The sequence below is a fragment of the Mercenaria mercenaria genome, chromosome 7, assembly GCF_021730395.1.
Source record: "Mercenaria mercenaria strain notata chromosome 7, MADL_Memer_1, whole genome shotgun sequence".
In the NCBI taxonomy this organism is placed as follows: domain Eukaryota; kingdom Metazoa; phylum Mollusca; class Bivalvia; order Venerida; family Veneridae; genus Mercenaria; species Mercenaria mercenaria.
The window spans coordinates 4,082,468-4,100,310 of NC_069367.1; the positions used below are offsets into that span (position 1 = coordinate 4,082,468).

General features: G+C 34.2%; 1 protein-coding gene across 1 annotated transcript; it reads right to left on the reverse strand.

Annotated features, from left to right (window-relative positions):
* Nucleotides 1–937: 937 nt before the first annotated feature.
* On the reverse strand, nucleotides 938–11,297 carry LOC123555111 (uncharacterized). The gene is made up of 7 exons (XM_053547396.1): nucleotides 10,365–11,297; nucleotides 9,836–9,983; nucleotides 8,213–8,611; nucleotides 7,151–7,507; nucleotides 6,330–6,707; nucleotides 5,706–5,891; nucleotides 938–5,501 (listed from the first exon to the last, which is right to left on the reverse strand). Exons 1-7 carry the CDS (start codon nucleotides 11,112–11,114, stop codon nucleotides 5,185–5,187), a joined length of 2,535 nt encoding a protein of 844 aa, XP_053403371.1. The 5' UTR covers nucleotides 11,115–11,297; the 3' UTR covers nucleotides 938–5,184.
* Between the last annotated feature and the right edge of the window lie 6,546 nt (nucleotides 11,298–17,843).

The following is a 17,843-nucleotide window of genomic DNA, read 5'->3' on the forward strand; positions in this document are numbered from 1 at the left end:
GGGGTAGAAAATATAACGCCTATAGTCGCATTTCGGCCCCAGGGAGTTAAAATATAAAATTTTAGCTTTAGCAAATAACAAAAGAGCCTCTATCTATGAAGGATATTGAAGTATTGTTTCTTGTTTACTGGAAATAAAGTCTCTTCATAGCCTATTAACATTCAATAATTACTTGATTCCAAAGTCCATAAGTATCAGGGAGTTTAATTCTTTATGTGAGAAAGTCCTGAAGGTCAGTGGTTCAACCCAGGTGCACTCCCTTGAAATAATGCACAAAATGGTCACTGGGATCTTCCTCCATCATCAAAACTGCAAAGTCACTATATGACAAATAATTGTGTCAGTTCGATGTCAAGGTAAAGAAAAAAGAAAAAAAAAAAGAGAAAAAAAGGAGGATAAAATAAAGACACGAACCCGTTTTACAATTTTAGCGAATAAAAAAAATAAAACATTATTCTCCAACTTATTGTGTTTAGTTTAGTTTATACTAATTTATTTTAGCTCGATTGTGATGTAAGCTTCAAGCTTATTGTAACCACTCTCGAGTCTGCTTCCTGGAAAAACCAGTACTGGTGTCATATGAGAAGTCATGGTCGTGACCCCAGTGGGGCTCGAACCCACGACCCCTGGATTGAGCGGCCGACACCTTACCCACTAGACCACCGCTCATCCGTGCAGTCTGATCATGCCCTATACTGTTCGCTGTTCAGTCAGAAGGTTTTCAGTGAACATCCCTTTGAGTAATAAGTGGTACTGCAGAAATTGAATGATGGACCAGTCCATTTTAGAAATTTAGCAGGGTAAGGGTTAATACGTTGAATGACAAATGATACTTTGAGTACAAAGATATGATACACGACAATTTACAGCCATCATTGTGGAACACCCTATTCAAAAGAAAAAAAAGATCCAGTTTATTCTTATCATCGGTAAACCATTTATTACGCTTTAAGTCAGTGATTTTAAAAGTTTTCCTGAAGATATATATCTAAATGTTTGCTAAAGTATGCTTAATATACACTTTGTTGTCGTTGGTACAAAGTTTAGTCGATTTTGTTTGCTGCTTTTTGTACATAATTATAAAGCATATCAGTTACAAAATAGCATGTTGTTGACATTTTCAATGAACAAATCTGCATAAAGTTATGATTTAAACAAGTAATAATGATTTCAATTTTCGTTGCAGATTATATTCATATAAAGTTTTATTTCAAATAAAACAAGATAATATCAGAGAATAATAGAGCTAAGATCTGTGAGATAGAATTGAAATGTATGTATGGAGTACATAATAAAGAAATTATTATTCTACATTCTATTATACTGCGACTTTCTCATGCCCTCCAAGCTAGATTAATTTTCTCTGGCGGTGCATAATAAAATATTAATATCAAATAACACTTCCTTATATATTGTTCAGTCATTTACACTTGGATATCTGCCACTAATTTATGACAGCAATGTAAAATGTGTCCAATATCAATAAATTGACACACATACCACGAAAGGTGTCACGTATGCAGTGCGCTGATACCTGTATCACATTTGTAAGCATTCAATCAAAGACTTGAAATAGTGTCACTGCTTAAGTCAGGTTGCTGCTTACGACAGTTGGAAATAAAAAGAAAAGGTCAATTCAGAAAGTCAGCTGAATGACTGCTTAAGGCAAATGGTGGCTTAATACAGATGGTCGCTAAGTAATATTTCACTGTCAAGAAAAAATAAGAAAAAAAAACAAACGAAAAAACGAAAGAAGCGGAAATTCAAAGTTTTTATATTCCAAATAATGGAGTTATACAGAAGAAAAGACACCTGAAAGTAACACTCACAACTAGCTATATTGCTGAAATGAATCAAATCTATAAACATAGAACACACTGCAAACAGTCCGATAACAGACTTGGATTACGAGAATGAATGATGTTTGCAATACCCCTCACGCCCGCATCACCCTCTCCCTCCTCGACCTCTATCATCAGCTTCAGCCAGCATTCTTTTGTGTTAATGCGCACATGTGTGCATGTGTCAAGCAACTGTGTACATGTTTACAGTAATAAAAAATAATACACTTCTGTGTATTTACCGCAGCATTCTTTAAATGTGGGTTTCCCTGTTGGAATATTATCCTTATTTCAAGTGTCGTTTGACCGTCCAAAATGTCTCCCGTTGGGTTAAGACACTGTACTGATCACTGAGTCTACTAAAGTATTCAAATATCTGAATGATGTAATTTAGGGATGGTACAAAAAACTTAAGGGCAACAACTTTGGATGGACACAATCACTGAAGCTAACATAAAACATTTGGCTGAAGTGGGCTAATTCGTTTCACATTTGCGGCGAACGCCGTTTAGCGCCGGTCTAGCGAGAAAGGCAAACCGGCAAATCATATATATTCGCGATATAAAATCGGTTAAACATCTAAAAAAATGGGTTAATAACAGTAAAGGTAGAAACATACTACAAGAAATATTTTGCTAACTTTTTTGACATGGCCTCAATAGAAAATCCTAATAAACTTTATTTTTTTTATTTGCAGCTAACGTAGCCGGCGTACCCCAAAGCGTCCGTTTATTATTAAACCGGCGAAAATTATTTTCTTGCCTCTCACGTGACCGGCATGTCCCGGTTTGAATGAAACGAATTGGCCCAGTGAATACAAAAATATTTAACAAGTCTTTTTCCCAACAACTGATCAGCAGACAAAACGTGACCTGCATTAGTTTAAATCGCTGTGTATTCAATTTATGACATGCACACTTTTCTCATGGCTTACACTGACAATAATAGTTGTGCTGAGGCCCTGCTAGAAAGTTTAGTAGTGCATCAAAATCAATTAAAATAATGAATAAATGCCATTAAAAGAATTTTTACGACATTAAAAAACGTTACTTAAGATAATTAAGTTTTTGCTTTCTAACTACAGTTATTCTTTATTCACAATGGTGACAACATGGTTTACACTTTGATCTATTACAATATAACATGTCTATCCAAAAAATGTGAAAACACATAAAAACCTTAGGTAGTCCTCATAGGTAGAGTGCTGTTGTATTAATCACTTTATTAATCATTTTGAAAGTGTTTCTTATGCTTTTCTCATTTTGAAGCATTTCTTTGACTGTTCAAGAGTGCTTTGCTGCAAATAAGTTACTGTCGTCGAATGTAACTGCAACATTTTAAGGTTGTAAGATCGGTAATGACACTCTGCAATTTCCGTGTATATATATGCAAGCAATTCAACATTCTTTTGACGCAACTGTAGCTTCACACGATCATTGCTTTCTATAAAAATTAGCTGGAAAAGCATATGAACCGCGCCATGAGAAAACCAACATAGTGGCTTTGCGACCCGCATGGATCCAGACCAGCCTGCGCAGTTTGGTCAGGATCAATGCTGTTCGCTTTCAAAACCTATTGCAATAAGAGAAACCGTTAGTGATCAGCATGGATCCTGACTATACCTGGATCCGTACTGGTCGCAAAGCCACTATGTTGGCTTTCTCATGGCGCGGCTCAAATGGAGAATATGTAATTTTACGATTTTCGTTACAGGTCCATTACGTTAAACAAACTATAAGGTGTTTTGTTTAGTGCTGTGAACAATGTAAGACCAAACCTCTCTTAATACAGCTTTCTGTGAGGGCCTGATACTTTGTAAGCTTTCTTTCAAAGCTCTCTTCAATCCCTTCTTCCCATGGTATTGTCCGTTCCACCATGACGAATTGCTTTATTGGAGCTGATCATAGTACCCCGTCTGGTCTAAGGTTGGTTACAATGATCTGTTGTGGGAACTGAGCTGCATTTTTTCATGGTCTGCGACCAATTTCCAGTCACTGGCAGTGCCTAGGATCACATTAGCACTCTTGACTCCTCTACCCTTTTGTCCAGCTCTGACGAAGGAAATGAATGATGGGCATTTATTAAAACGTTTTCTGTACACGCCTTGCCTGGTCCAAGTGCTCTGCTATGGATGACAAAACGTTGTCGTTGCGCCATCTGTATCTGCCATCTGACAGGGCTGTCCTGCACAAACTCAGTACGTGCTCCGTGTTCGCTAATCGGCTTATTTTTAAAAATTCCTTGTAACTTTATCTCGCTTGATGTAAAACATAACTTGCAAATTCATCTTGAGTTTTTAGCATCAAGAAAATGGGAGGAGCTTTAGACGAAGCGCCAAACGCATCAAGAAAATGGGCGGAGCTTTAGACGAAGCGAACAGCTAATATTTCATTTCATTTGCTTTCATAGAAGTAGGCGGAAGAATTACTCTAGAAGCTCTCGGCGAAATTTTAGATTATGCCCCAATGTAATGCGATATTGACACTTTAGCGTATTGTTTTGGTGTATTGTCTTCGTGTATTACTAAATATCGGATTTTCTATCGATAAACGCTTTATTCTAAGCGTTTCACGTTTCAGTTCGTACTCGATATTTTTCGTCCCAGGCTAATTCATAACCACTAAAATCGATAAAAAGTCTAAGGGTCGGCGTCAAAAAATAGGGTCACTCTGGTTACCTGCCATGCATATATTTTTTTTTATTTTGGCCTAAGCGGGTAACTTATGTTATGCCATGTTATATTCACATTAATGTACAAAACAAATTGTAAAAAAAATTCAATGGGGCCTCTCATTTACAATTATATCAACAATTATCACCTGAACTGAGTGCATTCATGAGTGGAAAATATTGATGGTACACTGATGTGTTTGTTTACAATGCAAAATCTTTAATTACTTCTTTCAGGTCAATTTTAGTATGGTTTTGATAAGCTTTTAATCAAGTTAGGAGTTTTAGACTCTTGGCAAGCCTTACATATTGAATGTACAAAAGACAAAAGAAAGTTCAGCAAATACTCCTTCAAATTGTTGAAAGCGGACTAACTTTACACTATACCCTATTAAATATTTTAGCTATGGAGACTTTTCATATGGATTATGATTTGGTAAATCTCCTAATCAATGATAAACTGTCAATACAAGTGTTGTCAAATTTGCTTCAGATATTTTAGAAGGTCATTTTTAAATATCAAATATTTCTATTTTTACATGGAGAAGAGGAAAACAACATATTTAGTCAACTGGTGCTCTTAGCTATCAATTCGTGCAAACAGTCTAAAACATGACATTCGAGAAATTACAAACGGAATGAACAGTAGACTAGAATGGTTCAGGTTTTACGATTAACAATTCATATTGAGATCAATAACATCATCCGAATATTTTCCACCTCCTTCTGGAAAACAGCGGTATGTAGCTTCATCATCACACAAAAGGTAGCTTATGTGTACTGAAAGCATGCCGCCGGTACTGTTACGGTGACTCATCTCTGGAACAGTGCTAATGCCCTTTATATTGTCACCTGTGCTTATTGACGAAACCATCTCTCCATTTCCTCTTGTAATTTTTATATCCGTAAGGTTTTTAAAATCTTCAACAATACACACGATAGTTAATGCTGACCCTATTTCGCTTGAGCCCCCGTCTCTGAAGTATATGTCTGAAATATAAAATGCATGTGTCTGTACATGCCGCCTTTCTATCAATTAATTACGACATGTGTGAAACTGAAATCAAAACAAGGCTCTTACTGCAATATCAGTTATAGGTATTTTTTTAGGATTATACAGTAATAAATAATATGTATTAATAATGCTAGAGAAATATTTTCTAGTAAATATACAAAGCAACCAACGATATCTACCTGTAACCGAACAACCGATTCCAAGAGAACATTGGCTGCATCCTCCGGTGTTAACATGGTAACAATGGTCGTTTCCACATGCAAACACGTCCAATACAGAATCATAACTGTCATCTTTATCGCATTCAACATACAAACCACAGTTATAAGGGTATAAGACAAGATCTTGACCCTGGCAGATTCTTTCTACAATTGAACAAAGTAAAATAAAATAAAGAAATTCTTGTCTGGTCTACTTGAGATATTCGCATAATTATGTTTAAAGCGGAAGTCTGAATGTATGCTTTATGATAAATGATAACGAAAATACTATTTAGATGAATGAGTACTTAACTATAGGCGATTTAAAAATACTATTTAGATGGTTTTGTACATTATCGTAAATAATTACGAGAATACTACTTGGATGACTGTGTACTTAATTAAAGATGTTTTAAAAATACTATTTAGATTGTTGTGTACATCATTATAGATAATTGCGAAAATACTATTTAAATGATTATGTATCTAATTAAAGATGATTAAAAATATTACTATTTAGATGACTGTGAACTTTATCGTAAATAATTACAAGAATACTATGAAAATGCTAATTAGATAATACTACTGTATAAAAAATCATACCTGGTAGAACTTTAACAACGCCGTTGTCAGGTGGGATATCTATCTGATCAAATGAACTAGAATTAGAAGGCTTTGTAATGCATCTAATGTGTTTCCGATGCCATTTCATTGAAACTCTTTTCAAGCCAAAAATAACTACCATCCTGTACCAACAGTTTTTCAGAGCGGTCTTTATGTCTTCAATCCAAGCCGCATCAGTTTCGTATTCACCATTCACAGACGATAACAATGTTGTATATGTACCGCCATAGTCACTTTCAATGATCACTTTACCATTCGGTTTCGCAAAAAGCATTTCACATACGAACAGAGATCTTGTTGTGTCTTCTCCTTCGACAACGTGCGGAGATATAGTTAATATTGGAGCACCAGGCTTACCTGGAAAACACTAGTATCAGTACCAATGGATCCAGTAACCCACCAGTTGAATTGTATTAAAACTAAAGATCATGACTGGCTAGTAATCGTGAATATATTTAGTAAACATTGCTACTATTTTAGGTATCTTATAACGGAACCTAGTCTATTGCGAGTATATGACCTTTACATAAATGTGTAATTTATTACGAAACATTGTGTGCTGTAGGTGTATGACCTTTACGAAAATATGCAACTTATCAAGAAAAAATTGTCTACTGTTTATGACCTTTACATAAATATTTAAGTGTGCATTTTGAACGAAGTACTGTTTAAGCTTTAATAAACATGATATTAATTACGTAACATTGTCTAGTGTAGGTGAACGGCATTTAACTTGATAAGCAAATATTTGGAATGTTTGTACAAAACGCATATAAAACGGGAACAGTTAAAAATCCTACCTTGTATTCTAATAAATCTTTCGGCATGAAACACATGCAAATTATCCTTCATGTGAACCTCACATGTGAAGTTGATATCTCCAGGTATTTCAAACGCATCGGAACACTGGACAGTTTCAAATGTTATGGTAACTTTACCCGAATCATGAGTAAAACTGTCTTTGATCTTGATTTTGTCATTAGATGTAGTCCGATTGTATGAAACTATGTTATTTTCTATTGTTGCTATTGTAACTGAACCTTTATTCCAACTAGCTCTTCTAAACACAACTTTCCTCCATTCAGCTTTTCGAAATTCACAAGTAAGTTGGGATGTTTCACCGATCAGAAAGACGCTTGGATTTATAAATAAATCAACTGAAAAGTATGCATATATATGTGTAGATGAAAATAAAAAATAATTTGCTATGCGCCTTCTTGTTCCAAAGAAAAACAATTTTAAAGTTTATCAATGTAAGAATCAAAACTGTATGACCGTTAAACTTGAAGGTAGCTGGTTTTATTTTTACAAAAAAAAAAAAAAAAACCAAAACGACAACAACAATACTACATGTGTTGTTTACTCATATCACATATCTGAGATTAAGTATCACGATTTTCTTGTTTTTGATCGGGATGTTAGTTTTATCAAGAAAATATTTTCATCTTTTACTTTAAACGTTGCATTGCCACAGTGGCTACATTTTTTTCACGTTTACTGTATTTAAAGGTTTTTGGCAAAACTATATACATTTTGTGTTAAGATGTTAAAACTTTATTTTTCAAAATTCATTTAGTATTTTGATTTTTAAAATTTGGATCATACACCGAGATTTTCATATTTTGGATAATGTGCTTTGTATCGTGCACATCTACCTAGATTTTCGTATTTGTATTGTGCATCTCTACATCTACCTAGATTTTTGTACTTGTATTATGCACCTCTATATCTACCTAGATTTTCATATTTGTATTACGTACATATAAGTAGATTTTCAATTTATATCATGCACATCGACCTGGATTTTCAATTTATGTTATGCACATCTACCTAGATTTTCAATTTATATTATGCAAATCTACCTAGATTTTCGCATTTAGGATTTCCGCTCCAATGTCCGTCTCCATTACACCAAACAAAACTGTTGCTATGCTCAGCAAGTTGGAATCCAGTGTCGCATGTTAGACTTAATGAAGTGTTGAATTTTGTCTCTTGTCCAGATTCTAATATGAGCACATGATCCGGTGGTAGGTATTTACCACAATCAACTGGTTCACATGTAGCAACATGGCTCCAAGTCCCGCTGTCCAAACATATAGCTGTGTCATTTCCATCTATTCTAAAACCTTTATTGCAAGATATATTAACCATTGATGAAGAATAAACTTCTTCAGTAGAACTGACATGACCATTAGAAACATCTGGGTATTTTAAACATTTTGATTGACATTCATCCCGGTCACTACAAACGTCGTGGTCTTCTGAAAAAAAGAGACAAATCTTTAAGTCATCAACAAAATAAGTCTTTTGACTTGATAATTAGATGCAAATGTCTCATATCAATTAGTAATGTCTCTACTGACAAATATGTCGAGCAGTGAGCAATACTGGTTCAAATAGTTTTGATAAATTGACAAAATAAATAGGGTTTAGTCCGTTGGCCGTGACAAGTATCGGCAATATCCGTGCGACTACATATGATCATTTCCTATTTCGGCATCTTTCAGTAATAAAAAATTCCGTGTGATTACGTATCATGATTTCCTATTCCGGCATCCTTCAGTCAGAAAATTAACTTACTTTTGTTTTTTTTTCATAACAGTCGGGGACTGACGAAATCTTATACAGAGAATACGTTATAAAACGGCAAATGCCGAAATCCCTACCTCTGGTTATTTTTTAACCAAGAATTATTAGATAGTCACAAAAAAAGCTTTTACTGGGGAAAACATCTTTTCTCTTGGAAAAATCTTCATAGCACTAAGATTTTACACATATTTATGCACTTACACAGCGAATTTCCGAAAATATGACTAATCAAATTTAAACGTGTTTAACCAGAAATCTTATGAAACAGTGCAAAATGCATTATTTAGGTCAGTTAAAACAAGACAACAACAACAAAAGAAAAAAAAGCAAAACAACAAACTATAGAGATATCTCATTGATGTGGTTAAGACCAAACCAGATACTGATTTGTTTTAGCTCGATTGTGATTAAAGCTTCAAGCTTATTGGAACCACTCTCGAGTCCTCTTCCTGGAAAAACCAGTACTGGTGTCATATGAAAGTCATGTTTGTGACCCCAGTGAGGCTCGAACTCGCGAGCCCTGGATTGAGCGGCCGACACCATATCGACAAGACCACCGCTCTTATCATTTAAGAATGTTTCTCATTGCAGAGTTGGTGCAGCCATTCGGCGCATGCGCGGAATTATTATCAAATGGAACGCACGGCAAAAATACTCATTTTTTTGCATGTCCGCATGCATTTAGTGTATAATGTGCATAATATATTGACTAAAGGTTAGGGTTAGAATCACCATGGTTACAAAATATATACATTTAAGGTATTTTTGTTCAAATTTAGTTAATCCGGTATATACCGGAGTCTGTAATATATCACGGGCGCACCAACTCTGTATTTAGTCACAGCCATCATTTAAGGCATTGTGTGCTCTAGGTGACAAACAGAATGTAATTATACCTGTTCGTTTGGTGATCAAAAGTACAGCAACCACAGAAGCAATAGCAACCAGCAGTAGCAGAATTACTACAATCATTATGATGATTTTCCTTTTACTGTACTTTCTTGCTTTCGGTATAACCGTAGCCAAATTCCTACATTCAGGAATCTGAATTAAAAAGAAAAGGATCATTTTACAATTGTTATTCATATATTAAGTATACTATTTTAGTTTGCGACGGTGGTGAAAAGAAACACTAGGAATTTTCAGTGAGTTAATTATATCCATTTAAGCTTAATTGGGGGTGATAAAGGTTTGTCAATCTACTTAATAATTTCTTTCCGCATAAAACGTGATGGAAAGTGAGCGGGAAGCCAGCCAAACAGTAATTTATCATTGATTTCATTTCAGTGTTTGATTGAAAATAATGATCTTGATCTATCACAATTTATCATAATGGATATTGCAGTAACATTCTACATAAAAATTTGCTTTGCAAACATTACAAGTCCCTTACATATATAAAATTATATCAATTTGAATGCATACCCTAATATCTTTATCAACATAGGTACTTGTGCCAAGTTGAGAGTTATCAGATTGGTTGTAGCCATTCTGACCATCAGATACAGGGTGGTTATTCTGCCAATCTATATCAGTCAAGTTCGTATGTTTTGCCTTCTCCAGACGAGGAACCAGGTAGGTATCTTTTTGATTGTCATACAGACTCGAAGTTTGACTGGTACCCGGCTCTTGAAAAGGAGACCGATCTTTTAATCTAAGATTTGTTCTGTTGTTATGGTACTGAACTCCATTATATTTAAAATAATTGCTACCTCCACTGTGATCTTCTGATATCTGCTGATCACTATGGCCGTTTGCATTTAGAGATAGATATGAGTGGCCTAATCTGTTTTCGTCTTCTCTTTCATGCCAGTGTAGGATAAGATGATCATCTCTGGTTGCGTATGAATATAATTCAGTTGTAGCATCATTCGTGCGGGTAGGAAATCCTTCACTCCCATTGAAAGTCACATACGGATACCCAGCCCTTTGGCTTATATCAAGTGTCCTGTCGCCAATTTCAGTAGAGTCCCTAGGCCTGATATCTTCATTTAGCGTGTCTTTAATAGTTGTATAATGTTCCGTATTACCAGATGCGCGTAAATGCTCGTTCGCTATACTCCACTGAATGTTATCAATTTTCGGATGTTCATGTATAACATTTTTGGAGTCACTGAACAAATTTTTCTGATTTAATTCAATTGAATCCTTCTCCAAAGTTGATCTTAAATCCATCCTATTTAATTAATTCTGTATGAAAAGATTTTCTACATTTTATGCCGTTATATCTAATTGTTCTGTGTTTTATTTAACTACTCCATCAAATTAAAAACAAAACACATAATGCAATGTCAAAAGTATTCAACATTCAAATATTACATTTCCCTCAATTCTAACTATAGTGTAAGAAAGGATATTCATATATTTGGTTGGACTGTACTACCGTAATATGATATGTCTATTCAAACGATTGAACAAGTAAGTATCGTAAACACATGCGTAACGTCTTCAAATGCTTCAGTTATCATGTATTCTTATTCTTGTCTAATACATAATAATTTAGATACTGTAAATTAGGAAATTTGTTTGTGACTAACATACAACGAACAATTTCGCGAGCAGACGACTAATAAACGGGTCGGCAATTACTGATTTCCGTAAAATCATTGAGATCTGAAGAACAGAAAAGACTGGACCTATAATAATGTGGTATTGAACTCAACAAGGAAGAAAGAAAGTTTGACAGAAATTCAAATATATAATATTTAATTAGCGAACACAAATTAACAAGATTTAATGATTAAAAAGCCCGTCCGAACAAACCCGTCTTAAATAATTGTAAATAAAAAGAAATTGCCGCAATATTTCAGTGAGAGAGAGAGAGAGAGAGAGAGAGAGAGAGATCTGGCTTTCTAGATCAAAATGGATCGCCATGTCGTAAGAAGAGTCATGATGCAAATAGCGTGTCTAAAGGTTCTTCTGTCTACAGAATCTATCAGAAAGAGAAAAATGATTAAGACATTTAAGTGGCGATAGCATTGTTACAGTTAACAGCAATGATATTAATGGTTTAATATTTAGGCGGTGGAATGTTTTATACAAATCGATGCTTCAGTGTTAACAGCTTATAATAATATATATAAAATACAACTTTACACTCTTATGCCTTTATGATTTGGTCTAAGAACTTTTCAAGAGACTCATTTCACACTGGTTATTCGGGTACCTACTCGAGTGAGCGATACCACCCTCGTGTGATTTATATACATGTATGTTGTATGGGGTATATAAAAACAATACCAACGTATGACACATATTTAAGCTTGTTGAACATTTTAAAGACATAATCGTCCGAGGAAATGCATTAATTCGCACTGTTGAAAATATCAGTCCTCAATAATATTGATATGACTACAAAATTTGAAGAAATGTAACGAAATTCATGTAATTTGACGTTTTAAGACGTATTTTTCTTTGGTCGAAGTTGAGATTACTGAATTTGGCACTCTCCTTGGTAAAACTATGCATACTCAACTACAAAACGAATGGATCGTGTACCTACAAGTTATTTTTGTTGATAAAATTTCAATTATATGCATCCTGTCGCTGTTTTTGATGGTACCTCTGACGATGGATGAAAATAAACAATGATACCTACCCGTTTGTACATGGGTACCGTCCTCGTTATGTCAATGAACATTTATAAAACTCCCCGCAGCGTTTACTTCCGCAATACGGTATACTTAAATGAACGCAATTAAAGGTAATCGCTTTGAGGATCTGGAAATAAGAACTGGAAATGTGAAACCCGACCTTTAGTAGATCTATCTGATTAGAATGTTAACTTTAAAAATGTAAAGAAGTGAGTTAGCAGTATTTCACCAATATCAAATCTTCCCTCACACCCACCCTCTATTCTACACATTCTATCATCTTGCCTACTTGGAGTTTTTCTTCTGTCTCATTATGAAAGCGACCAAACTTGTCGTCTCACCGTGCAAAAGTGCTTATGTTAAGACTGACCTTCTTTTTCTTCCTGAAAGGGAAATCGGACCCTCTCTCTGGGCATGTATTCGTATAGGGAGAGGCTGCGGCTTCCTAAATCTGCCTTTTATCGTATCTTGTAATTATAGGTGCACCCTCCATTAAGTTCGTGCTAATTATGCGACTTATTTACAAGTGCATACAATCTACACTACTGTATAAGTGTCTTACAGGTGACTAACTGAAGAAAAAGAAGCAGATAGGGAAGTCTGGTTATCAGATCCAATCTCTTTCTATTGTTTGTTCACACACTCATCACAGCGGCTGTAAACGTTAAATGTACGTCAAGGGAGGAAATCTGTGAGATTCAAGATTTCAAGATTTTATTTATAACTGGACCCATACGGGCATTAGTATTATAATAACAACAAATTTAACAAAACAAACACTTAAAGGGCCTACATAAAATAAAACAGTAGTTTAACGGTCATAATAGATCTGATACAAATATTTTGTAAGCTAAAAGATAAAAGACGGTGTACATTTAGAATTAACCAGGTTTGAAAACAGTGTTTTAACTGGCCAGCAGATAACTGCTATTGACAAAAACCTATTCCTCCCAAAAAAATTTGAAGTATTTTCTGTACAAACAATGCTAACTTAAAAAGAATCATTACTATGAAATAAACGTTGAAATGACATTACATTTGACTGTTGAAAGTCATTTGGTATATATTTTACTCTATCTAAATTTAAGTACGGACATTCTATAATGTAATGAAATTCATCCCCTAAAGATGTATTATCACACAGATAACAAGTCCTGTTATTGAGCTCAATATTAAAAAATATCACTCTTTCAACTTGTAACAAATTGTTCCTACATCGGAAATAACACATGGATATTGCGAGATTTGTTGGTAAAACTTTAAAATAATTTTCAAACTCAAAGGTTGTTATAAATATTCTGTAACACAAACATTTTTTTTTGCAAAGTTTTTTTTCATTCCAAGATTGAATAAACTGGCCTTCAACCTCTGTTGTACAATATTGCGGAAATACACTGGTGAAAATACTGATTGATTCAACCAGTATTCAGCAAATCCAAGTTGCTCTAAAAGTTCTTTTACATATGAAATCCAAGAACAATAATTTACATTTTCTGATGGAGTCTCTACATGAACCTGTAAAGTATAAGTTTATCTTTTTTTTTGTTTACCATTAATAATTGTACACCAGTAGTTCAATATTCTTTTTCTAATTATAACATCTATTGGTAATATACCAAGCTCGCCAAAAAAAACCATGACATTAGGTGTTGAATTTTTACCCTTCAGTACCATTTAAAAAAAAAAATTAAGCTGAAAACTTTTAACAATGCTAACATCACCACAATCCCATACCTCTGATCCATATTGGTTGAACCACAGACTTAAATAAACGTAATTGTAAATCAATACTAAGCTGCAACTTCCTACATTTTTTTCAACAGAGCATACATATTTTTTCTAGCTTGGTCAACCAAATACATTTTAGTTTTACTGAAGTAACCATTGTTGTTAAATTAAATTCCTAGATAACTGAAGTCATCTACTACTTCAACTGCCGCATTATTATAATAAAAGGTATGCTTATTTTGCATTTTTACACGTGAAAAAATAACAACCTTAGTTTTATTGGAATAAACTGTAAGTTTCCAAATATAACAATATTCTGACATAACATTTAATGGAGTTTGTAAATCATTTTCAGATTCTGCAAATAGCACTGTATCGTCTGCATAAAGTAAAAAATAATTTGAAAACATTTCTGAAATATCATCATTTAGCAGGTCCTTTACATTGTTTGATAATTCCACTAGTACTGAAAAAAAATTAGGCATACGTGAGACTAAATCTTTCAAGAAAACAGAAAATAAGATCGGTGATAAATTTTCACCTTGTCGTACACCAGTTGAGCTATAATGAAGAAATTTGATAGACCTTGGCTACTCTTTACACAAGATTTGGCTTTATCATATATTGCATATTTAGACTTAGTCACCAATGTTATGCTGCAGCAATTCATTCCATAAACACATACGATCGACAGATTCAAACGCTTTCTTGTAATCTACAAAGGCACAATACAAAGGCACAATATAAGAGCAAATTGGTTTGTTTATACTTTAACTCACTCCCCTTAGATTCATAATCACTATTTGCAATACAGAATTAGCAACAGACGATAAGACAGGTAAGATGATATTTTGTTAAAGTTTAAGTATCAGACGAGCTGTAATAACTTTGAAATGATGTATAAAAGGTTACCCAGAGCAAGCATAGGGTGGACCCAGTTCACCAAAATTTCCCGTCGTTTTCTTTTCTTTTTTTTTTTCTTTTTTTCATTTCCCATCCTTTTAGCTCTGATTTTCAACATTTTGATGATAAGCAAATTTCTCAATGCTTGAATTGTTCGACAAACCTGCAAACCTACTAAATGTCATGTCCTCTTTACCTATCTTAATCAAGCGCGTAGCTACCTTTACGCAAATACGCAGCTGCGTAGTGAAAATCTGGCAACCATACACAATTAATTGGCTAGTGTCATGCAACGGAGATGGCTTCATACACTATCATTGCTTACTTCATATTATGTTTGAAGTACAGTAAACTCCGGTTTTAGCGAACTCATCGGGACAAGCAAGTGCGTTTTCGTTATAACCTGAGTTTGTAATAAATATAAAGCGAACCTGTTTCTTACAAACATTATTTGTATAGCAAACTGATTTATATGATTAGTTGATTTAACGTGCATTGAAATTCACCAATTCTCTTTGTAGTTTTATAACAGTTTAGGTGCAGTTTTGCAATTTATCTCATAATCCTACTATCTGATTGCTTATTTTGTAATAATCCTGACCATGTGAAATATTACAATCATACGCTGTTTAGGAGGAAAGTTCTATAACAAAATTATAATAGTGTTAACAATTAATAAAATGTTGGTTGAGAAATCGGAAATAAAAACATTTTTAAGGATAAAAGCATTTGAATATGACTTTTTGTGTAACACTGCAGACGTAATTTGTCTCGCATAATATTTACTTTATCTTGAGCTGAGCGCGAAACTATTGTAACGGTATATAAATTAAAAAAATAAGATATAATAGCTTCACGCTCAGCCTTTGATATCATAGATATATGTTATAATTGTACTCCAGTGTATAAAATTATCAACTATTATTCCATAGAAAATAAAATTCAATAGAAATCCATTCATTACACCTAGTAAAATCTTACCGCTATTGACACCGGGACAAGTCATACGATATTACAGTATTTGACAACCAATTCACAGTGAGATAATTATGCTCTTTTTAAATAATTGGTGATTTAATATTTTCAATGCGTATTACGTAACTAAATTATATGTATAATATTTCGAAAGACCTTAAACAACATTTTTAAAAATCATCAAAACAAGATTTCAGTGTAATACTTGGTTTTAGATGTCGTTTAGATAATATTATATCAACAATCCCGCTACGTTTAAATACTTGTTTTATGATTCAATATTGTTGGTACGAAATCTGTCCAATGCTAATGTTAACGCCTGAAATTTTCACAGTTTCGCACTTCGCCGTTGTGATCTCACGCTTCGTCTTTCACGCTTCTCTGTCATGGGAAGGCGATACCCGAAGCGCGAGATCAAAATGACAAAGCACGAAATGGCATCAGTTTCTTATTTGGTATATTTTGTAACAATATCATGAAACTTAGCATGTCTTTGTTGACTAGTATTCAGTTTGGAGTTATGGCAAAATTCCTTTTAACAACTCTCGAATATATACTTATACAAACATCTCTTGTTATTCAATCATAATGATGTTTTGAAGGTGTGTTACCACCAACCATCTGTTTTGAATACTGCACACATATAACATGGATCAATAAACCACAAATTGCACGTGCAATATTACACGCATACCTAGTAAAATAGATAAATAGTAAATTTAGAACGAATAAGGTTTTCATGCAGTGTTTAGCTTCAAATACACGCCAAAATGCACCATTTGCGGTTCTCAGATAAAAAAAAATCATGGTGAGGATATCAAGACCACTACGCATTACTTCTGCGTACTATGAAGAATGCCCTGGCTACGCGCCTGTTAATATAACATCCCTTTTTCCAACACCTATTTTTCATGAAAGTTCTATCATAACTTAAAGTACCGATGAAAATAAAGAGGGAGTGTAATAGTTCCTAGTAAATTGCCAGTCAGTTGTGGTCTGCTACCCTAAATATGCTCATGTACGCACAATAAACCCCTACTTTCGGTTTCGATCCGCAAAACTTGCAGTGTGGAGTGTAGACCTATAAACATAACCATCTCATTTCATGCAAGCATGATGTATTCTTGCAGTCAGTAAAATGTGTGATTAAAGCACTTGTGCCATACGAATTTTCGAAAAACAAAACATGGAGAAATAAGGATCTGTTTACTACTGGCTTCTTTCGACTACTTTTCGACCGAATTACTGGCTTTATTCCTCAAAACTAAGCTTAGAAACATGGGTCGATCGCAATAAAATATTTGACAAAAATCATAGAATTTCTGAACAAATTTAATTTTGTTTTTGCTATGAACATTTTATACCCCGTAACAACTTAAATAACAAGACAGAATGTACGGAAGTTTGCGGTAATATATTCAATATTCAATTGAAAATACACATAAGAATGTGTCTATGTAGATGGATCTTGATACTAAGTTGATAGCGAATTTGAAGCGATGTGAGAAGTTTTTCTCCGGATAGGCTGCTTTCAGTAGCTGGAGGGCATAAAAGACCAAAGTTTTATCTTTATCTTGGCTGGTCATTGCATGTTATCGCTAAATTAGAAAATGGGTCTGCCTCAATGTAATGCTCATTTCAATAACGAGGACGGTATCCGCTCGATTGACAGAAACAACGAGGATAGTACCATGGTACATCGTCA